This window comes from Gadus morhua, chromosome 9, assembly GCF_902167405.1.
Source record: "Gadus morhua chromosome 9, gadMor3.0, whole genome shotgun sequence".
Taxonomy (NCBI): domain Eukaryota; kingdom Metazoa; phylum Chordata; class Actinopteri; order Gadiformes; family Gadidae; genus Gadus; species Gadus morhua.
Genome location: NC_044056.1, coordinates 12685473 through 12709183, shown reverse-complemented (window position 1 = coordinate 12709183; position 23711 = coordinate 12685473). Strand labels below are relative to the sequence as shown.

The following is a 23711-nucleotide window of genomic DNA, read 5'->3' as shown; positions in this document are numbered from 1 at the left end:
AATCAATTTTAGTCTTTCAACTGGCATATTGGAATATTTTAATAGAGATATAGAAAATAATATGAATTATATAGAAAATGCTGATTTAATATGAATATTACAGGTTCTGTTGTGTTCAGAATGCAGAACTCCAAACTCAGTTAATCTGCCCAACGTGGTAATAAGGCCCAGAGCAACAGTCAGCTCTGAAGATCCAGTCAGTCAGTCAGTGAGTCTGACGGAGTGGTATTCAGTCAGTCAGTCAGTCAGTCACACAGCCAGGTGGTCACTGAGGTAGCTGCTGGTGCGGGCGTCGGTCAGCAGGCTCTGGGCCAGGTCGGTGAGCTTGTGTTTGTAGGCCAGGCGGTAGCGGGTCACCACGTCCTCACACTGGGCCAGCAGCCGCTTCAGGTTCTGGCTGCTGCTGCCGCCCACCGCCTCCTTCACACACATCCTACCACACACACATGATTACACACAGTGTTACTCGTAGATACACACAATACACACAGTGTAACACCTACAATACACAGTGTTACACACAATACACACAGTGTTGCAACTAAATAGACCCCAGAGCAGCCTTGGGTCTCCCTGGTCCAGTGGACCTGAGGACCTACTGGAGACCTGAGGACCTCCTGAGGACCTACTGGAGACCTGAGGACCTACTGGAGACCTGAGGACCTGGTAGAGACCTGAGGACCTGGTTGAGACCTGAGGACCTGGTTGAGACCTGAGGACCTGGTAGAGACCTGAGGACCTACTGGAGACCTGAGGACCTGGTAGAGACCTGAGGACCTGGTTGAGACCTGAGAACCTACTGGAGACCTGAGGACCTGGTTGAGACCTGAGGACCTACTGGAGACCTGAGGACCTGGTTGAGACCTGAGGACCTGGTTGAGACCTGAGGACCTGGTTGAGACCTGAGGACCTGGTTGAGACCTGAGGACCTGGTAGAGACCTGAGGACCTGGTAGAGACCTGAGGACCTGGTTGAGACCTGAGGACCTGGTTGAGACCTGAGGACCTGGTAGAGACCTGAGGACCTACCTGGTAGAGACCTCCTCCATCAGGGCCCCGCCCAGCGGGCAGAAGGTCTTCAGCTGTTCCAGGTACACGAAGTCTCCGCCCACAACCACCTTCTGGTACACAAGCCCCGCCCAGTCCACGCCCTGCTCATACGCCTCTGCCAGGACACACACCTGCACACAAAACCAACAACTAACACACACAACTACATGCATATAACACACACACATACCTGCGCACACAACACACACTTAACACACACACACACACACACACACACACACAGTACCTGGTAGCAGCGCGGCAGGGCCAGCATGGCGGGACCCGTCTCGGCGGGCTGCAGGTTGATCAGCCGCTGGTCCGAGCCCTGAGAGAGGAGGTGGAGTTGGAGGACCACCAGCCGGGCCAGACGCACACACCGGGAGGCCTGGCGCACGCACTCGTCCTGACGCACACAAACACATACACACACGCACACACATTAAGGCCCCCATATCTTAAAACTAAACATAAATTGCCGTATCAAACATACAAACTAAAAGTCTGAAAACAGACATATTTAATACTTTAATGTTGAGGATATTGATTGATAATGGTTCCGTCACAGACGTGTGGGTCTGGTGTGATCTGGGGGGGGGGGGGGGGGGGGGGGGGAGGAGCCTACCTTGTGGTAGCTCTCGGCGGCGTCCTTAAGGAGGCCAAGCACCTTGGTCAGAGAGCTGCTCAGCTCCGGGGTCACGGCTGGGGACACAAACCGCCTGTTAGACCCTGGTACTACAGAAACTGACGCTAGGCTAACTCATTACATAGCAGGATGCTAGGCTAACTCATTACATAGCAGGACGCTGGGTGAACACATTACATGGCTGGACGCTAGGCTAAATTATTACATGGGAGTACCCCAGGCTAACTCATTACATGGCAGGACGCTAGGCTAGCTCACTCCTTAGCAGTATGCTAGGCAAGCTCACCCCTTAGCAGTAGGCTAGCTCCCTCCCTAGCAGTGCGTCTGCTTTCTGCCCTAGCAGTATGCTAGTCTAGCTTCCTCCCTAGAAGTAGGCTAGCTCCCTCTCTAGCAGTGTGCTAGCTCACCCCAGGGCTGAGAGTGGATGATCTTGAGCTGCGTGCGCGCGGCCATCTCGTGGTTCTCCCCAATCTCGCGGCGCATGCTGAAGTGCAGCGCCACCATGTTGTGCTTCTCGCTGTCGCCAGGGAGACAGCGCTTGATGTAGTCCAGGAGGGCCGCCTTCAGACTGGAGCTCTGGACACGCCCAGGGAGGACACGCCCCCACACAGTGAGGTAGAGGTGTGTGTGTGTGTGTGTGTGTGTGTGTGTGTGTGTGTGTGTGTGTGTGTGTGTGTGTGTGTGTGTGTGTGTGTGTGTGTGTGTGTGTGTGTGTGTGTGTGTGTGTGTGCTCTTACGGTGTGTATGTCCAGCTTCTTCCTCAGCAGGATCTCAAAGCGGTGGTTCTGATGAAGCAGGTCGAACACGTAGGTCATGTCGTCATAGCGACCGATCCCGGTCAGCAGCCGCACCTACACACACACACACACACACACACACAGACACACACACACGCACACAAACCAAAGTAAACAAACTAAGAGGAGGGGCTTGGTGAGGTGTGGCTAAAAGAGGCAGGGCTACATAGGGGAGGGGCTAAGTGCTCGGGGGGGGGCGGGGTTTACCAGCAGGTTGAAGTGCTGTCCGGGCGCCAAGTGGGCGTGGCTGAGGTGGCGTGCGGCGTGGAGCACCCGTACAATTCCCTCCATGTCACAGCTGAGGCTGAAGCAGTCGTGGGCCAGGACAAGCAGCTCCACCGCTGGACCCATAGTGATATAATACATAGTAAAGCAGTGGTGGGCCAGGACACGCAGCTCCACCGCTGGACCCAAAGTGATACAATACATAGTAAAGCAGTGGTGGGCCAGGACACGCAGCTCCACCGCTGGACCCATAGTGATACAATACATAGTAAAGCAGCGGTGGGCCAGGACACGCAGCTCCACCGCTGGACCCATAGAGTCAGTGTGCGTGCGTGTGTGTGTGTGTGTGTCTTACAGCAGGCCACCTGGCTGACTCTCAGGGTGGGGATCTTGTCCAGCAGGTGGCGCCCAAGTAGACTGGAGTCTCCACACAGCCTCAGAACCTGTCTGTCTGCTGGCACAACACACACATTACACCTGTCTGTCTGCTGGCACAACACACACATTACACCTGTCTGTCTGTCTGCTGGCACAACACACACATTACACCTGTCTGTCTGTCTGCTGGCACAACACACACATTACACTTGTCTGTCAAAGCAGGTAGGGGTTAGACAGTCCAGGGACAGGTCATTAAGGAGCAGGTAGGGGTTAGACAGTCCAGGGACAGGTCATTAAGGAGCAGGTAGGGGTTAGACAGTCCAGGGACAGGTCATTAAGGAGCAGGTAGGGGTTAGACAGTACAGAGACAGGTCATTAAGGAGCAGGTAGGGGTTAGACAGTACAGAGACAGGTCATTAAGGAGCAGGTAGGGGTTAGAGTACTCACCAAGCGGGGGCTCCGGGGGCTCGGCCTGCAGGCCGTGCAGCGCTGCGTTGGCCAGGAAGTGGGCCGTGGCCTCGGGGGCGAGGCCCTGGGCCCTGACGAAGGCCTCGGCGCGGCGGTACCGCTCCGGGTGGCCGCAGCGCAGCAGCTTGTCCAGCAGCGTCTGCGGCTCCTCCTGGCTCAGCTCCTCGAAGGAGCAGCGCAGGTCCTGGGAGGAGGAGGTGTAACTGGGGCTAGCTCAACTAGCCTGGATGCTAGGATAGCAGATACTAGCCTGGATGATAGGATAGCTGAATTAGCCTGGATGCTAGGATATCTTATACTAGCCTGGATGATAGGATAGCTAATACTAGCCTGTATGCTAGGATAGCTGATACTAGCCTGTATGCTAGGATAGCTAATACTAGCCTGTATGCTAGGATAGCTGATACTAGCCTGTATGCTAGGATAGCTGATCCTAGCCTGAATGCTAGGATAGCTGATCCTAGCCTGTATGCTAGGATAGCGATACTAGCCTGTATGTAATGGATAATTCCCTTCGAGGTGTCCATTATCAGGAATTAATGGACGACGCAGAGGCCTTAGAAGGGTTGCCTCCGCGAAGTCCATTAATTCCTGAAAATGGACACCTCGAAGGGCAATATCCCGCTTATACCACGGTCACTTGCCAAAGAAAATAAATTAAGACCATTCATTTATATTTTCATGTGTTTTACAATCCAAATATAAAGTTTTTCAAAAGCCATAACTTTGTTTCCCTGGTAACGCCTGAGGGTTTGACTAATACCTTGAATAATCATTACCATCCTGTAAGGTTCTTATGCAACGGAAACGTTGTTCACTCCTCCAGTAAATAGGACGGACCTTAGTTACGACTTGGCAACGGAAGGTATTCTAGTCCGCTCAGCTATGAGCCAGAGAGCTAAAGTTATGCATTGTACATATTTATAATTCGAAATTCGTCCCAGCTTTTATACCACCGATACTCTAGGGTCTAAAGCATATAACCGCGTTTACAGTTTAATTAATTGTTCACAATTTACCAGCTCTCGTTTTGAGGACTGAATCACCGCGCCATTCGTTTCAATGGGAATCGCGACAGTCTATCTATACTTTCAACATAAAGTGTACATATTTATAATTTGAAATTCGTCCCCGCCTTTAAACCACAGATACTATAGGGTCTATAGCATATAACCACGTTCTCTGAATGCAGTTTAATGCATTTTTCACAATTTACAAGCTCTCGTTTTGAAGGCTGAACAGACAATTTGACTGGAACTACTTAGCAGGTGTCTGTATATCAGGGGTTAATTCACACCCTGCAGCCAATCAGAATCGAGTATTCCCCCAGACCATGGTACAAGCTAGGATAGCTCATTGTTGGCGCTGCCAGTTCAAGTATTATTACTATATTTGTATGCTAGTTCTTAGCAGTACTTTAGCAGCCGTTAGCGCTGCTGTTAGCATGTACCTTGGACAGTTGGTACAGACTCAGGATCTGCCTGCAGTAGTTGTTGCCGTGGTGACACTGATTAAGAAGCGCCTGAAGCTGGGTGAGGACCGGGTCGTCGGGGGGGGGCAGCATCACGAAGGACGAGGGACTACCGCTAGAAGGAGCTGTGAGAGAGAGAGAGAGAGATGAGAGATGGGTTAAGGATTAGATCACGAATAAGGAGAAGAAGAGAGGGGGAGGGGGGGAGGAGTCAGGGTCTGAACCACCTACAGCTTGGCCCGCTGGTCCCAGGATCAGACGTCCCTTCCTGCAGTTGCGGGTTCGACGCCCCTCCGGTGGCGAGCTCGCGGCAGCGCAGCGCCAGCCAGACGTCGGGCAGGTGGACGGAGAAGTACCGGCAGGCCCGGGAGGCCTCGTGGACACGCCCCTCGTCCAGCAGCTGGCCAATCAGGCGGCCGAGGAGGCGGCGTCGGGCGGGGCCCATCGGGGGGTCCGCCCCCTCTTGGGGAGGGGGAGGGGGAGGGGGATCGGGCCCCGGGAGCCCAGCCAGACTCAGGTAGGAGTCGTGGTTCAGGGCCGCGATCCTGGAGAAGGAGAACTCCTCCATCAGGGAGTCATACGAGGTGGTGTCTCCACCTGGGTTCAACACCGCGTCCTCTTCCTCCTTCTCCTCTTTCTGCTCCTCCTGCTCCTCCTCCTTCTCCTCTTTCTGCTCCTCCTGCTCCTGCTGCTGCTGCTCCTCCTGCCGCTCCTCCTGCAGCCTGCTGATCCAGCTCTCCTTCTCGAGGGCCTCCAGGCGCTCCAGGGGCGTGGGCTCCACCAGGGAGAGCCAGTGCCCCGCCATGCCCAGCAGGAGGCACCGCTCCTGGGCACAGAGCGGCCGGGCGCCGGCCTGCTCCTGGAAGAAGTGGGCGGCGATCTGGGGGTCGGGAGCGTGGCCCTGAAGCTGCTGGTGACATCGCCTCCAGAAGAGGACCCTCACCTCCTCCCGCCCCCAGCGCCGCTTCGACCGCTGTGATTGGACGTCCTGCTGCAGCTGCACATGAAACAAACCAATCAGGAGTCTGACATTCAACAAACACCGCATCAAAAGTCTTTGTGCATACAGACAGGCAGACCCACACACAGGCAGTCCCACAGACAGGCAGACTTACAGACCCACAGACAGACAGACCCACAGACAGGCATCCCACCGACAGGCAGACCCACAGACAGAGATCCCGCTGACCTGGTTGATGAGCAAGGCATCGGCCGGAATGCCGGCCAGCTGGGCGACACGCTGGGCCCGGGAGAGCAGCCCCGCGGCCACCAGCTCCTCCAGGAGGCGCTGGTACTCCTCCTGGAGGACCTGGGGGGAGCAGCGGGAGAGCAGGGCCAGGGGGAGGCCGACTGGACTCCCCTGGAGCACCGTGCTGAGCCGGGCCAGAACCCCCAGGTCCACTCCTGGGGAGACAGGACAGCACCCGCTATAGATCTACATATCTACTATAGATCTACACATCTACTATAGATCTGCACATCTAAAATAGATCTAGACACCTACTATAGATCTACACATCTACTATAGATCTACACATCTACTATAGATCTACACATCTACTATAGATCTACACATCTACTATAGATCTACACATCTAAAATAGATCTAGACACCTACTATAGATCTACACATCTACTATAGATCTATACATCGACTATAGATCTACACATCGACTATAGATCTACACATCTACTATAGATCTACACATCTACTATAGATCTACTATAGATCTACACATCTAAAATAGATCTAGACACCTACTATAGATCTACACATCTACTATAGATCTACACATCTACTATAATCTACACATCTATAGATCTACACATCTACAACTAAAGATCTACTATAGATCTAGACATCTACTATAGATCTAGACATCTACAATAGATCTAGACACCTACTATAGATCTAGACATCTACTATAGATCTAGACATCTACTATAGATCTACACATCTACTATAGATCTACACATCTACTAGAGATCTACACATCTACTATAGATCTAGACATCTACTATAGATCTAGACATCTACTATAGATCTAGACATCTACTAAAGATCTACACATCTACTATAGATCTACACATCTACTATAGATCTACATATCCACTATAGATCTAGACATCAACTATAGATCTACACATCTACTATAGATCTACACATCTACTATAGATCTACACATCTACAACTATAGATCGACTATAGATCTAGAGATATACTATTGATCTACTTTAGATCTACAGATCTACTATGGATCTAGACATCTACTATAAAACTACTTCACCCTAACATCCTCTATAGATCCTCTATAGATCTACTCCACCCTAACATCCTCTATAGATCTACTCCACCCTAACATCCTCTATAGATCTACTCCACCGTAACATCCTTTATAGATCTACTCCACCGTAACATCCTCTATAGATCTACTCCACCCTAACATCCTCTATAGATCTACTCCACCCTAACATCCTCTATAGATCCTCTATAGATCTACTCCACCCTAACATGTCCTATGGATCTGCTCCACCCGTGCTGCAGTCTGACCGTGGGCCTGCAGGCTGTGCTCTGAGTGATGGAGGAGCTGCACCAGTCTCTGGAGGTGGAAGTGGTCGGAGCTCCGCTGGAACAGCACCATCAGGAGCACCGACGCCTGGCTCTCCACCCACTCCTGGGGAACCCCACCTACAGCACCACTGCTCCGCAACTAGAGAGAGACAGAGAGAGAGACAGAGAGACAGAGACAGAGACAGAGACAGAGACAGAGACAGAGAGACAGACAGACAGACAGAGAATGAGACAGACAGAGAGAGAGACAGACAGAGGGAGACAAAGAGAGAGATAGACAGAGGGAGACAGAGAGAGAGACAGACAGAGAGAGGTAGGCAGGAAATGAGACAGAAAGAGAGACAGAGTGAAATCAAGAGTGAGACAGAGAGTGTGACAGAGAGAGAGACAGAGTGAGAGACAGAGTGAGATAGAGAGAGAGCCTCAGGTAAATTGTATACCCACAACGATGTCCACTAATGAATTACAGACTAACTACAGCGTGACCTGAGCCCCGTCCCCATGACAACATGAGGCTGCGTCCCCTTAACAACAGGATGCTGTGTCTCCATAGCAGCTGACTTACTGAGAGGAGGGAGTGTTGGAAGAGCAGGAGTTTGTCTCTGGCCGCGTCGTAGTTCCTGAACTCAGCACACAGCTCAAACATCTCCAACAGCAGCACTAGAGGACTCTCCTGACAGACAGACAGACACACAGACAGACACACAGGCAGGTAGACAGACAGACGATAGGATTCAGTGTCACACTACTTTCCATGACTAGTCTAATATGTGAACTTAGTACTCAGTAACTCGGTTATACAGAGTACATAGTTATGCAGAGTACATAGTACTACAGAGTACATAGTACTCAGAGTACATAGTTATACAGAGTACATAGTAGTCAGAGTACATAGTATTACAGAGCATATGTATATCCCCCACCTTCTGGAACAGTGTGAAGCCCAGGAGGAGGGGCTTCACTCGACCTCCACTCAGAGTGTTCTTCCAGATGATTGACAGGTCATGGAGGGTCCAATCGTGGTGCTGGGCAGCGTCCTGGAGGTGGGCTGTGGCTTCCGCCGCCGTAACATCATCAACGCTGGTCAGCACCCAGACACACAAGCACTGCAGAGGCTCCGCCCCCTGTCAATCACAACAGGACGTTGGTTGGTACTGTGGGTCAGTCCCACCCTGACCTTCACCTGGGTGCCCTGGGGGGGCCAATCAGTCTGATCCTAACCTCCCAGTACCAGTCAGGTGGTCCTTACCTCCCAGTACCAGTACCAGTCAGGTGGTCCTAACCTCCCAGTCCCAGTCAGTGTGCTCCTAACCTCCCAGTCCCAGTCAAGTGGTCCTAACCTCCCAGTACCAGTCAGTGTGCTCCTTACCTCCCAGTAGGTGGTACTGGGAGGGGCTAACCCCAGTCCTCTGACCTGGGCGCAGGCGGCCAGGACGGCCAGCAGGGGGCAGCGTCTCTCCAGGGCCTCCCCCAGCAGCCGTCTCCATGGGCTGCGGTCCTGCTGGCTCTGGAGGGCCACCTGCAGCAGCCCCCTCTGGGGCCCCGGAGCCGGCCAGCCAGGGCCCTGGAGGCGGAGCTCCTCGAACGCCAGACTCAGGTGACCCTGGAGGGCGGGGCCAAACTGGGAGGCAAGGGTCCTCACCTGGAACGGTGAAAAGTTGAACGGATGAACGGGTGAACGGGTGAACGGGTGAACGGGGTAAAGGGGTAGTCAGGTGAACAGGTGATTCCTAAACAGGTAAACAGACTTGTTTACAACAGGGTACCTGGTTTGGTTAAGGTACCTGGTTGGGTTAGGGATAAGTTACCTGGGTGGGTTAAGGTACCTGGTTGGGTCAAGGTTAAGGTATCTGGTTGGGTTAAGGTTAAGGTAGTAGTACTCTTACGTTGAGGTACTGAGACGTCTGAAAGGGTGCCGGCAAGTTTGAGCTACACACACCGTCAGTTGATTGGTCGACAGAGTCGTCAGTTCCGTGCGACAGGGGGGTAATAACAAACAAACGCAGTACCCGCGAGGAAGATCTGTACAATGGCGAAAGCTTAGTTTATTTAAGAAAATGTTGCACAAAAGTTTGACGTCCTTATTGACGTCCTACATTGTTTATTGTGTCGCTTTCTTCTTTTTCCTTGGATTTAATAGCAGGCAAAACTGTGTCGGGCTGCTATGAGGTCACGATGCTTACATAGCTGCCGCGGTTATCGCCTTCAAGCTTAAAACCTGCCGTACCATAAGGGTACTTTAGGCGGTCGAAACGTGAGCCGTAACTGAGCTGGGCTATACCGCACCCCCACTACTGGGCTGAGGCGTGCTGGGTCCGAAGGTTACCCGCCGGTGGAAAAGCGCCATAAGTTACCTGGTTGGGTTAAGGTTAAGGTACCTTTTTGGGTTAAGGTACCTGGTTGGGTTAAGGTACCTGGTTGGGTTTAGGTTAAGGTACCTGGTTGGGTTAAGGTTAAGGTAAATGGTTGGGTTAAGCTACATGGTTTGGTTAAGGTTATGGTACCTGGTTGGGGGGGAAACTGTGCAGTTGGACAAACAGCAGGAAGTGGAGCCACTGCCCGTCAGCAGCACAGTGGGCCGGATAAACCGAGCTGAGGGCCAATGAGTGAAGCTGACAGAACTGGACTGGAACCGCCCACTCCTGGCCAGCCTCCATGGAAGACCTGGGAACACACACACACACACACACACACACACACACACACACACACACACACACACACACACACACACACACACACACACACACACACACACACACACACACACACACACACACACACACACACATTAATACCAGTCCAGATCATCTCAAACTGGTCCCGACCAGCAGGGACCGGGGTGGTACCTTGTGATGCCTCTCTGCTCCAGGCTGTCAGTCACAGCTTCCTCCAGGTAACCAATCAGCTCTTGAGCTGCCCCTGGCTTCGCCTCACCTAGCATGAAACCAAACATTATATTAAAACCATAACTACTATATAATCCGTATACTACTATTTATACACTACTATATATTATTAATTGGGCCTGCGTTGTGTGGTTACCCAGCAGGTCCAGGCGGGGCCGTTGGCCCCTGTGGCCCCTGTGTGCCTGCAGCAGCCGCAGGGCACGGAGGTCCACGCGGAGCCCCAGGCTTGGGGCCCCCAGAAGCTGGAGGAAGCCCAGGCAGGCTGCTGCCACGCTGGGCTGGCTGCAGGAGAGCAGGGCCAGCCTGGAGGCCTGACGCAGGGCCTGTTGCACACTACACACACACACACACACACACACACACACACACACACACACACACACGCACACAGTTCAGACATGCCAGAGTAGATACCAACTCCCCCTTACCTCATAACTCCCCTGTTCTCTCATCTGCTCTAAACTCTTCTTAACTCATCTTCACTCTTCTAAATACTTCTAAACTCATCTTAACTCATCTTAACTCCCCCAAACTCCTCCTACCTCCTCCTAACCCCTCCCACCTCCTCCTAACTCCTCCCACCTCCTCCTAGCTCCTCCCACTCACGGTGGTGTCATGTCGGCGGAGCCGGCCAGTTCGTGCAGCAGGAAGCTGGCGTAGGCGTAGGAGGGCCGGCTGTGGCGCAGGAAGTAGAGGAAGTCCATCCGCTCCACCAGCGCCCAGCGGCTCACCAGCAGAGGGCTGGAGAAGTGGGGGGGCTCCGACGACCCTGGACCAGAGGGGGGCGTGGGATTGGTCAGTGTGTGATGTGTTGGACAGGGGTACGCTGTGATTGGTTAGTGTATGACTTGTCGGTCAGTGGTGCGCTGTGATTGGTTAGTGTGCGCTGTGATTGGTTAGAGTGCACTGTGATTGGTCAGTGGTGTGATGTGATTGGTTAGTGTGTGATGTGATGGTCAGGGGTGCGCTGTGATTGGCCGTACCGGTGGACAGCAGTGGGTTGGCAGTCTGCCAGCCAAACAGCCGGGACTGATGAAGAGGATGAAGAGACTGGAGACACAGAGGAAAACATCACACACTAGACCACAACCATCTAACCCTCACTCTCCACCAGAAACACTAAACCTTAACCATCTAATCCCTACTGTATAACAGGAACACTAAACCTTAACCATCTAATCCCTACTGTATGACAGGAACACTAAACCTTAACCATCTAATCCCTACTGTATAACAGGAACACTAAACCTTAACCATCTAATCCCTACTGTATAACAGGAACACTAAACCTTCACCATCTAACCCTGCTAGTAGTATCAGAGTATATATATATTAGAGCTGTCAAGCGATTAAAATATTTAATCGTGATTAATCGCATTAATGTCATAGTTAACTCTAATTAATCGCGATTAATCGCAAATTCTTTTTCTATGCTAAATATCCCTTGATTTTTTTGTCCCATAATTCTTCTCATTTTGATTCTCTTATCAACATGGTGAAGTGCATCGGCTTGCCTTGTGCAAATGATTTTTTATTGATAACAACATTGGCATATACAATGATCAAAACAGGACGATACAAAAAAAGAGCCTATAGTGCAATTAAACGACTGCTTTGAACAAATGTCATTTGAACATAGCAGTCAGGCTACTGCTTCTTTGTTTTGAGCCAAAGAAAAAAAAAAAAAAAAAAAACTTCTTTTTTTTTAATATAAAATAATTGCGTTAATCGCGCGATAAAAAATTTAACGCCGTTAAATTTGGTTTGCGTTAACGCCGTTAATAACGCGTTTAACTGACAGCTCTAATATATATATATATATATCATAGTATTAGATTATACTGTATATCATAGTGTAATTGGTAACAGAGTAGTATTATTATTGATAATACAGCAGTATTAGAGTATACTCTAATACTGCTGTATCAGAGTATACTGTATATCAGGGGTCACCAACACGGTGCCCGCGGGCAGTATACTGTATATCATAGTACTATTGATAATACAGTAGTATTAGAGTATACTGTATATCATAGTATTATTAATAATACAGTAGTATTAGAGTATACAGTGTGTCATAGTATTATTGGTAATACTGCTGTATCAGAGTATACTGTATATCATAGTATTATTGGTAATACTGCTGTATCAGAGTATACTGTATATCATAGTATTATTGGTAATACTGCTGTATCAGAGTAAACTGTATATCATAGTATCATTGGTAATACAGTGGTATTAGAGTATACTGTATATCATAGTAATATTGGCGATACAGTAGTATTAGAGTATACATGGTCTGTACCTGCAGCAGCTGGTAGATGGAGACGTCGGGGGGCCCAAGGCCGGCCCGCGGGCCCCCGGGGGGGAACAGGGCGGAGCGGAGCTTGGGGTAAGGGCCCAAGGCCATCCTCAGCAGCTGGTGGTCCAGGCTGTGGGCGGGGGGGCCGGACCCCGGGGCCACCACCCCGTCCACGCCCCCCGGCGGGAACATGAGTGAGGCCAGCGCCACCACGCCGTGGCCCTCCAGCAGCAGGCTGCTGAGGGACGCCTGGCCCCCCGGGACCAGCACCTGGGCGCTGGTCAGACTGGCCTGGAACAGCCGCTCTGGGTCTGGGGAGGAGGACACCATCATCACCTAGAACCCTGGAGGACACCATCATCATCATCTAGAACCCTGGAGAACGCCTTCATCCTCTAGAACCCTGGTGAACGCCTTCATCACCTATAACCCTGGAGAACGCCTTCATCACCTAGAACCCTGGAGAACGCCTTCATCACCTAGAACCCTGGAGAACGCCTTCATCATCTAGAACCCTGGAGAACGCCTTCATCACCTAGAACCCTGGAGAACGCCTTCATCATCTAGAACCCTGGAGAACGACTTCATCCTCTAGAACCCTGGAGAACGCCTTCATCATCTAGAACCCTGGAGAACGCCTTCATCACCTAGAACCCTGGAGAACGCCATCATCATCTAGAACCCTGGAGAACGCCTTCATCATCTAGAACCCTGGAGAACGCCTTCATCATCTAGAACCCTGGAGAACGCCTTCATCCTCTAGAACCCTGGAGAACGCCTTCATCATCTAGAACCCTGGAGAACGCCTTCATCATCTAGAACCCTGGAGAACGCCTTCATCCTCTAGAACCCTGGAGAACGCCTTCATCCTCTAGAACCCTGGAGAACGCCTTCATCATCTAGAACCCTGGAGAACGCCTTCATCACCTAGAACCCTGGAGAACGCCATCATCATCTAGAACCCTGGAGAACGCCTTCATCATCTAGAACCCTGGAGAACGCCTTCATCACCTAGAACCCTGGAGAACGCCTTCATCCTCTAGAACCCTGGAGAACACCTTCATCATCTAGAACCCTGGAGAACGCCTTCATCATCTAGAACCCTGGAGAACGCCTTCATCCTCTAGAACCCTGGAGAACGCCTTCATCATCTAGAACCCTGGAGAACGCCTTCATCCTCTAGAACCCTGGAGAACGCCTTCATCATCTAGAACCCTGGAGAACGCCTTCATCATCTAGAACCCTGGAGAACGCCTTCATCACCCAGAACCCTGGAGAACGCCTTCATCAGCTAGAACCCTGGAGAACGCCTTCATCCTCTAGACCCTGGAGAACGCCTTCATCATCTAGAACCCTGGAGAACGCCTTCATCCTCTAGAACCCTGGGAGGAAAACACCTTAATCATATAGAACACTTGTCACTTGAATGGGGGGGCAGAGAGGAAACAGGAAGTCACCTGACAGTTCCTGGGCAGCCTCTTGGACCCTCAGCATCATGTGGAACCAGGGGGGGTCCTGTTCCAGGTTCCCCCGGCCCGGGACCCCGACCCGGAGGGCCCTCTGGGTCAGCCTGGACAGAGACGCATGTTACACACACAGAGACACACACAAGAGACACACACACAGACACACACACACACCTGTGATGCTGCAGGTAGGTGTAAAGGAGGTACTGCAGGTTGTTGTTCAGACAGTGGGTGATAAAGTGGGTGTGGAGCTCTGGGCCAATCGGGAGGTGGTATCGGGGGGAAGGGGTGGTGTCACACATCACTCCCCCCACCTGGACCAGACGACACATCAGCAGATCAAGCTCCTCCCCCTCTGCAAAGATCCCCTTCCTAGAGAGACCACAAGACAGCTCATTACTAGGATTAGTACTGCAGTAGTACTGCAGTACTAACCCTAGTACTACTGCAGTAGTACTAGGGTTAGTACTGCAGTAGTACTAGGGTAAGTACTGCAACTAGAACTGCAAGCAGTTATGCAGGGGTCCAAGAAGTGTGCATTTCGCCGGCACAACGTGACAAGAAATGTGCGTTTTGCCGGCACAATGCGAAGCATGTGTTCAAAACGCTACCCTGAACCTGTGGATACAAAGGATTTGACTGTGGTAGGAGTAGCGAGAAGTCAGTGTAGCGTTTTTCGCGGCGAAATTTTGTAGGAGATATACAATTTCCTCGTTTATGGCGCCCCCTAATGGCGAAATTTTCCGATTTTTTTATCGTACGACATTAAGGTTAGCACCAACATGTGTGTAAAACTTGGAGTCGATCCGATGTGTAATTTTGAATTTTTTGGGATTTTGGATTTTCCACGTCTAATTTTGCTAATAAACCAATATTCAAAACGCTACCGTTTCGTCGTCGAAGGTCGGATCAAAAAAGTAATGCAGGATTTCTTTTGGTGTAGGTCTGAAGATGCCGTGTGCAAAGTTTTGTGTCAATTGGTCAAGAAATGTGGGAGGAGTAGGGAAAAACAGTTTTGCGGTTTTCGCGATTTAGCGAAAAAAAATTATAGACGCAAATGGGCGTGGCCTATGCCAAAAGATGCAGCAGACTCCAGTGAAATGTGGGTACAAGTTTTTGACTGTGGGAGGTTCGGTGTGGGAGCTATAGCCCCAAACGTGTTTCTCCTTGGTATAGCGCCACCTAGTGGCCGGCGTGTCTGGATTTGGTCGTCTGCCGTCACCTCACGGACCTGGATCTAGTCATGTAATTGGCGTGTGTGCACCATTTACGGTTTGGGCTGTAGTACCACTTTTAGCTGCTGGAATAAAAATCCTTACAAAAACAATAGGGATCCAACCTGTTGGCTTGGACCCCTAATAATAATGCTGTAGTACTAGGGTTAGTACTGCAGTAGTACTAGGGTTAGTACTGCAATAGTAATGCTGTAGTACTAGGGTTAGTAATGCTGTAGTACTAGGGTCAGTACTGCAATAGTACTAGGGTTGGCACTGCAGTAGTACAGCAGTAGTACTCCAGTAGTACTAGAGTTAGTACTGCTGTAGTACTAGGGTTAGTACTGCAGTAGTACCAGGGTTAGTACTGCAGTAGTACTATGGTGAGTACTGTGGTGCTTTATGTACCTGGCCAGGAGATTGAGCAGCTGCTCCCTGGTGTGGTCGCAGCAGGCCGTGTGTGCCCTGACCAGCTGCGGTGTGATGGCCGGCCAGCAGGGGGCGTCGCGGTCCTCTGAGCTCTGGATCCAGCGGCTCAGGCGCTGCTGGTTGTTGAGGGCGGTCAGGTGGGACCACAGGGTCTGGGCGTCGCAGGAGACCACCGCTACGACGACAACAGGAGCTCTGTCAGTCTAGGAGCCCTCCTCCCAGTCCCCACAGCCTGACGCTAACGCCATGCTGGCTGAGACAGCTGCTACAACCTACTAGCATAGGCTAGCATGATGTGGAATGTTTCGAAGGTCTGATAGGTTAGCACACGTTAAAATTAGCACCGGTCAGTGTTAGCACCAGTTAGTGTGGGTGTGTCAGGTGGTCGTGACGTTTAGCAGCTGAGTCGTATCCTTTTCCAGAATTCTAGCATAAGGAGCGGATTAGAATAAGTGTGACTTAGATTGGCTTTAACGCTCCTAGTGGTGAGGACAGGTACCTTCACCTGGGCCTTAGCCCCCTAGTGGTGAGGACAGGTGCCGTCACCTGGGCCTTAGCCCCCTAGTGGTGAGGACAGGTGCCGTCACCTGGGCCTTAGCCCCCTAGTAGTGAGGACAGGTACCTTCACCTGGGCCTTAGCCCCCTAGTGGTGAGGACAGGTACCTTCACCTGGGCCTTAGCCCCCTAGTGGTGAGGACAGGTGCCGTCACCTGGGCCTTAGCCCCCTAGTGGTGAGGACAGGTACCTTCACCTGGGCCTTAGCCCCCTAGTGGTGAGGAGCCGGTACCTTCACCTGGGCCCTGGCGCCCCTAGTGGTGAGGAGTCTTACCTTCACCTGGGCTTTAGCGCCCCTAGTGGTGAGGAGCCGGTACAGTCACCTGGGCCTTAGCCCCCTAGTGGTAAGGAGCTGTACTTCTGGGCCCTAGCGCCCCTAGGGGTGAGGAGCCGTACTTCTGGGCCCTAGCGCCCCTAGCGGTGAGGAGCCGTACCTTCATCCTGCAAGCGGGACAGCCGAACACTGCTGAGGGCGTTCGGGGTCCAGTGTCTTATCCAGTCCAGCCGGAGTCGGCTCCACAGTCCTGCTCCCCCCGGGACACAGTCCGGGTCCGGGTCCAGGCCCAGCAGAGTGAGGTCCTGCTGCGGGTCTGAATGGGCCAGCTCCAGAACCCTGAACCAAGAACACAACCCTGAACCAAGAACACAACCCTGAACCAAGAACACAACCCTGAACCAAGAACACAACCCTGAACCAAGAACACAACCCTGAACCCTCGGACCAACCAAGCCTGACAGGATGACATGCTTAACCATGTACCATGGAACCAGGTCTACCATGGAACCAGGTCTACCATGTACCATGGAACCAGGTCTACCATGGAACCAGGTCTACCATGGAACCAGGTTAACCATTTACCATGGAACCAGGTCTACCATGGAACCAGGTTAACCAAGGAATCCAATGAAACGAAAGCCTAGCCCTAACCCTTACCCTAACACGTGTGTAGTGTGATGAAGATGGAGTGAGAGGAGGAGAGAGGAGGTCTGTACCGCAGAGAGTTCTGGGGTGGAGGAGAGAGGAGAGAGGAGGTCTGTACCTCAGAGAGTTCTGGGGTGGAGGAGAGAGGAGAGAGGAGGTCTGTACCTCAGAGAGTTCAGGGGTGGAGGAGAGAGGAGAGAGGAGGTCTGTACCTCTGAGAGTTCTGGGGTGCAGGAGAGAGGAGGGAGGAGGTCTGTACCTCAGAGAGTTCTGGGGTGCAGGAGAGAGGAGAGAGGAGGTCTGTACCTCAGAGAGTTCTGGGGTGCAGGAGAGAGGAGAGAGGAGGTCTGTACCTCAGAGAGTTCTGGGGTGCAGGAGAGAGGAGAGAGGAGGTCTGTACCTCTGAGAGTTCTGGGGTGGAGGAGAGAGGAGAGAGGAGGTCTGTACCTCTGAGAGTTCTGGGGTGGAGGAGAGAGGAGAGAGGAGGTCTGTACCTCAGAGAGTTCTGGGGAGGATGTGTCAGCCTGGCAGTGGCTCCCAGCTTCTCCACCTCCCTGAAGAACTGCACCCTCTGGGTCTCCTCATGGGAGAAACACTGCTTTCTGGTCAGCTCCTCCACCTGCCAATCACACACAGGCCCCGCCCACACAAGCAGATTGACAAACCCAGAGCCAATAGGAATAAAGGAGCAAAAACGTTGGAGGATTTTGATTGGTTCTCACCACAAAGTCCCGGAGCTCCTTCTGGTCGGTGTACAGACACACACTGTGGAGCACCTCATTGACATGGAAACCCTGCACACACACACACACACACACACACACACACACACACACACACACACACACACACACACACACACACACACACACACACACACACACACACACACACACACACACACACACACACACACACACACCGAAGAATAACCATTAGATACGAGGTAGATACGTTGATAAAGTACATGAAGCTCATTGGTCATGTTTCCATGGATACGGTGTGTGGGTGTGGCACCATGTTCCTGAAGAGGGTGGTGGCGTGGGGCAGCTGCCTCTGAGCCAGGCAGCGGAAGGCGTGCTGCAGGCCCACCCTCCGCAGCTCGGGCAGCGTCTGCTCTGGTCTGTTCTGGGAGCGCAGGAAGGCCTGGAGGCAGGGCAGCCGGCCGCAGAGCACGGCCCGCCGGACCGCTTCCTGACACGCACACACAAACACACACACACACACAGTTGAGACTCATCCTGGTAGTGGGGGGCTGTGTGCAGAGGGTTGGTGTGTGTGTGGTGGCTCACCTCGGTGGAGAGATGCTCCCATCTCTGGTGCTGTTCTGTTTCTGATTGGCTGTCAGCGGTCAGGTGGTTGGGTGCGGCTGGTTCTGATTGGATGTCAGCGGTCAGGTGGTTGGGTGCTGCTGGCTCTGATTGGCTGGAGGCCCAGGGGAATGACCTCATCAGGGTCCACAGCTGGAAGACGTATCGGTTGAGGATGGAGACGCAGCTCTGAAGCTCTGCGTCCAACTCTGAGGACAGACCATAATAAAACCACGGTGAGTGCGTGTGTGTCTCTTGGTGTGTGCGTGTGTGTCTCTCGGTGTGTGTGTGTGTGTGTGTGTGTGTGTGTGTGTGTGTGTGTGTGTGTGTGTGTGTGTGTGTGTGTGTGTGTGTGTGTCTCTCGGTGTGTGTGCGTTGATTCGGTGTGCGTGTGTGTGTGTGTGTGCGTTGATTCGGTGTGTGTGTGTGTGTGTCTCACTGTGTGTGTGTGTGTGTGTGTCTCAATGTGTGTGTGTGTGTGTGTGTGTGTGTGTGTGTGTGTGTGTGTGTGTGTGTGTGTGTGTGTGTGTGTGTGTGTGTGTGTGTGTGTGTGTGTGTGTGTGTGTGTCTCACGGTGCGTGCTGCAGCAGGCGGTCCTCAGCTGGGCCTGGAGGAAGGTCAGGGTTGTCCTCAGCAGCTGCTCTGAGAACGCTCTGGACTGCAGCTCTGCGTGGCCGTCTCTGATGGAGCAGCACAGCAGGTCCAGGGCGGGGCACACCTCCTGCACACCTGGAACCATGACAACGTGTCACCATGACGACACATCACCATAAAACCACGTCACAATGACAACACATCACCATGAAACCACATCACCATCACGACACATCACCATGACACCACATGAGACATCACCATGACAACAACCCCAGCCGCCGCCCTGAGGGCGTGGCTGAGGGGTCTCCTTACGGGACAGCAGGGCGCCCCGCGGGTCCGGAGGGAGCTCACTGGGGGACAGCATCTCCTCTTTGCTCTTCAGAAACAGGTCCACCGTGTCCAGCTGTCGGTTCTTCAGCCCTGCCTGTGAAGCACAGGGTAAGGGTCAAGGTCTGCTCCTCAAACACAAGGAGAGCTCCGGAGTCTGCTCCTCAAACAAGGAGAGCTCTGCTCCTCAAACAAGGAGAGCTCTGCTCCTCAAACAAGGAGAGCTCTGCTCCTCAAACAAGGAGAGCTCTGCTCCTCAAACATAAGGAGAGCTCTGCTCCTCAAACAAGGAGAGCTCTGCTCCTCAAACAAGGAGAGCTCTGCTCCTCAAAGCCCCTCCCCCTGTGAGGGGCTCCTGCCCCAGGAGGCTCACAGGGGCTGGGGGCATTGGGCTTCACTCACAGAACCTTTGACCTGCGACCAGCCGACTGCCAAGAGGTTGAGTTCATGGAGCTTCATCACAGCCCTGTTGGTGTGTTGGTGGGAGCGCCCCCTACCTGCAGGGCGTGCATCGGGATCGAACAACGGCCCCATGTATTCAGGTGGCACAGGGCGTCCACCGTCGCTGCCTTCCCGAACACCATCAGCCTGCTGAGCAATCGCTGCTGGTCCACATCAAACATCACCTGGGAGAGACCACCACCGGACCCCGGACTCCCTGGAGGGAGCAAAACTGACTTAGGACCCCTGGACAGAGTTAAACTGAGTTAAGTCCCCCTGGAGAGGGTTATACTGACTTACGACCCCCTGGAGAGAGGAAGACTGACTTAGGACCCCCTGGAGAGAGGAAGACTGACTTAGTACCCTCTGGAAAGTTTAATAAGGTCCTCTTTAATCACTCTTCATCAAAAGCTCTATATGTGGCTCACTCTTGATTTAAAGCTCTATACGTTACTCACTCTTGATTTTAAGCTCTATATGTCACTCACTCTTGATTTAAAGCTCTTTATGTAGCTCAATCTTGATTTAAAACTCTATGTGTAGCTCACTCTTGATTCAGGGCGTTATATGTTACTCACTCCGATTTAAAGCTCTATGCTACTCACTCTTGATTAAAAGGTCTATATGTTACTCACTCTTGATTAAAAGCGCAGTGTGTTGCGGTCCTTTCCATTTCACCGCCGTAGACGCTGACTCACACCGGTGGTAGCTCACAGCCTGGGACTCTAAATCCCACAATGCCACACTGGACTGGCCGTCGTCAGGGGATACAAAGGTAACCAGGGCAGAAAATTGGGATACGGAAAGCAACGAAGCAAAAGAGGAAGCAGGGACCGAGAACAGGGCGGTGGCACCCCCCGGTGGCACTCTGCTGAAAGACAGCCGGGCCTGGGAAAGAGCCATGCGGGACGCCACCTCTGGCAGACCGGAGAACCAGGGGGCGGGGCCCTGGGAGGGGGCGGGGCCCTGGGCAGTGCTGTACAGCCGGGCCAGACGCGCTCCCCAAGACCTGTGGGACAGAACAGAACCGGGACAGAACAGAACTGGGTCAGAGAAGAACCAGGTCAACCATGTCGCACCGAAAAGTTGAAATAAAACATGTACAACTTCGAAGTCAAAGGCAACCATCAGGATTGTACCAAAGAATTCTCAGTAACAATAAGAGGGGTTTGAAGGCATCGCGGATATCCCCCACATGTTAGCACTGCTCACCGGTCGGTGTTGAGAGAGCCAGCGTCCCGGGCCCTGGAGGTTCCCTCAGGGGTCATCAGGCACCCAGGGGCCTCCACTCCCAGCAGGTGGTCTGGGCGGGTCCTGGGGGGGCAGCCAGTTGGATCAGGTCTGCAGTGTGTGTCACAGCTTCACAATATTCAACGCCTTCACATGTACCAACTATCAAACTACTATCTGTTATATACATTGCAATTATATTATATCGGTTATCTATGTATGATACCTCGTTATCAAAGGAAGGCTTCATTTTAAGAGACTCAGCACATCCCTATTAACTCACCCGTTGTAGCTAACTGAACTAACTAAACTAACTAAAATAACCAAACCAAGCACTCCTACCTGAAGTAGTGGTTAAGGTCCACTGCCACCGCCGTGTGGGTGGGGCTTAGAGCGACGGCAGTGCTCAGGTCAGCCGACACACGGAGCTGACTGAAGGAGGCGGGGTAGGAGTGGGAGGAAGAGGCGGAGGAGGAGGGGGAGGGGGAGGAGGGGGAGGGTTCTTCCTCCCTGAGCGAGCCCAGGTAGGAGGGCAGGTCGACAGTCGCCAGCAGACTGCCGGCCGTGATGTCATAACCACCTGGTGTCTGGTTAAAGAAACAATGTTACGCTTCAACTAACCCAGGTTACACTTCAACTAACCCACATCACCCTTACCAAACCAAGGTATAATAATTACATTAGACTTACAGTGATAGTAATACATCATATATAGTTTATCAAACCATGTGGTAGTAATAGTACTAGTTACTAATTACTAGTAAATCATGTGAGTTAGGATACAGATCAGTCCACTCCTGCAGAGGAGGAACAGAACTCCTGCAGACAGACAGGAGGAGGACACCTCCTCCTGCTCCCCCTGAACAAGGAGGGAGCAGGAGGAGACCATCTGCACCTCCTCCTCCTCCTTCTCCAGCTCCTGACTCTCCTCCAGGTCCTGGCTCTCCTCTGGGTCCCGGGCCTCCTCCTCACCCTGCACCTCCTGTCTCCAGTGCAGGGTGAGAAGCAGGGAGGAGTTGAGCAGGAGGACAGAGCAGGAGTCCTGGAAGCTCAGCAGCCTCACACTCTGGAGCCTGGAGACGCCTGGAGAAAGGGTTTTTTTTTCATGTGATTATAAATAAATGCATTTCAATGCATCTCGCTAGATCCTCAGATTTCCCTTCTCCTCGTCCAAAGATACATCGAACCACCAGCATCATAGTGAATAATAACACTAACATCATGGTGAATAATGATCAACACTAACATCATAGTGAATAATAACACTGACATCATAGTGAATAATGATCAACACTAACATCATAGTGAATAATAACACTAACATCATGGTGAATAATGATCAACACTAACATCATAGTGAATAATAACACTGACATCATAGTGAATGATGATCAACACTAACATCATAGTGAATAATAATACTAACATCATAGTGAATAATGATCAACACTAACATCATAGTGAATAATAACACTAACATCATAGTGAATAATGATCAACACTAACATCATAGTGAATAATAACACTAACATCATAGTGAATAATGATCAACACTAACATCATAGTGAATAATGATCAACACTAGCATCATAGTGAATAATGATAACACTGAACATGCAGAGTCATCCTAGTGATTAATTTAAAAAGTCTGTCCACACTCACTGAACCCGCTGTCCTCTGCCATCTTCAGCAGGCGGCCGGCGGGGCACTCAGACACACACACCAGTCCAACTCCATCAGCTGCCCCCGTCACAACCGTCACCAGACACACGTCTTGGCTGCCTGTGACCGCGAGCAGCCTGGATGGGCCACCTCCTCCTCCGCCTCCTTCTCCTCCTTCAGGGGTAACCTCCTCCCAGGCAAAACTAATGAACAGACACAACACAAATAGATAAGGAAAAGTAGTCTCTGTCTACACACATCAATGTAATCAAACTAATCCAACAAATTGTGCTTACATAATAATATGCTTCACATAGAGGTCTGGTAAAAAGGTTTATATTTTAATTCTACTCAGTAGAAGAAAATCCTGGACGACCAACAGATATAAACAGGACCTCAGAGACAAGCCACATAGTTACTCTGAGTAGGACCCCTCCAGTGTGGCGGAGCCCCCAAGGACCTCTCCGCGGTCAGCCAGGTCCCCGACGGTCAGCGCGCCCTGGGGCTCCAGGCGGCCCAGCAGCGCGCCGCCGGACAGAAGGGCCACCCTGTCCCCGGCACTGACCCGGCCCAGCAGCGGGTGTCCCGGGACCAGCAGCACCTCCAGGCCGCTGCTCTGCTGCGACATGGTGGCTATAAGAGGATAAGAACACGGAGGAACACTGGAGCTACTGGGTTAGATATGGTCATCTCCTGACAACTGTAGCATCATGGAGCTTCATGTCAATAGAATGATCACAT

General features: G+C 51.9%; 1 protein-coding gene across 3 annotated transcripts; it reads right to left on the bottom strand.

Annotated features, from left to right (window-relative positions):
• Positions 1-6: 6 nt before the first annotated feature.
• On the bottom strand, positions 7-23711 carry spg11 (SPG11 vesicle trafficking associated, spatacsin). 3 transcript variants are annotated; one of them, XM_030366701.1, is made up of 39 exons: positions 23390-23711; positions 22971-23173; positions 22092-22391; positions 21651-21888; positions 21291-21392; positions 20714-21087; positions 20135-20295; positions 19623-19734; positions 19287-19442; positions 18696-18922; positions 18421-18597; positions 18126-18197; positions 17898-18022; positions 16916-17094; positions 15906-16101; positions 14458-14655; positions 14275-14387; positions 12821-13128; positions 11499-11565; positions 11122-11284; positions 10652-10848; positions 10456-10543; positions 10111-10270; positions 8976-9248; positions 8530-8730; positions 8172-8279; positions 7586-7745; positions 6224-6438; positions 5266-6031; positions 5014-5159; positions 3543-3747; positions 3070-3168; positions 2697-2830; positions 2430-2543; positions 2100-2268; positions 1672-1748; positions 1297-1452; positions 1029-1180; positions 7-433 (listed from the first exon to the last, which is right to left on the bottom strand). In XM_030366701.1, the coding sequence occupies exons 1-39, from the start codon at positions 23596-23598 to the stop codon at positions 250-252; spliced, it is 7284 nt and encodes a 2427-aa protein (XP_030222561.1). In that variant the 5' UTR covers positions 23599-23711; the 3' UTR covers positions 7-249. The 3 variants fall into 3 exon arrangements, with proteins under 3 accessions (XP_030222561.1, XP_030222563.1, XP_030222564.1); XM_030366703.1 differs by having other exon boundaries at positions 3070-3165; XM_030366704.1 differs by having other exon boundaries at positions 9021-9248.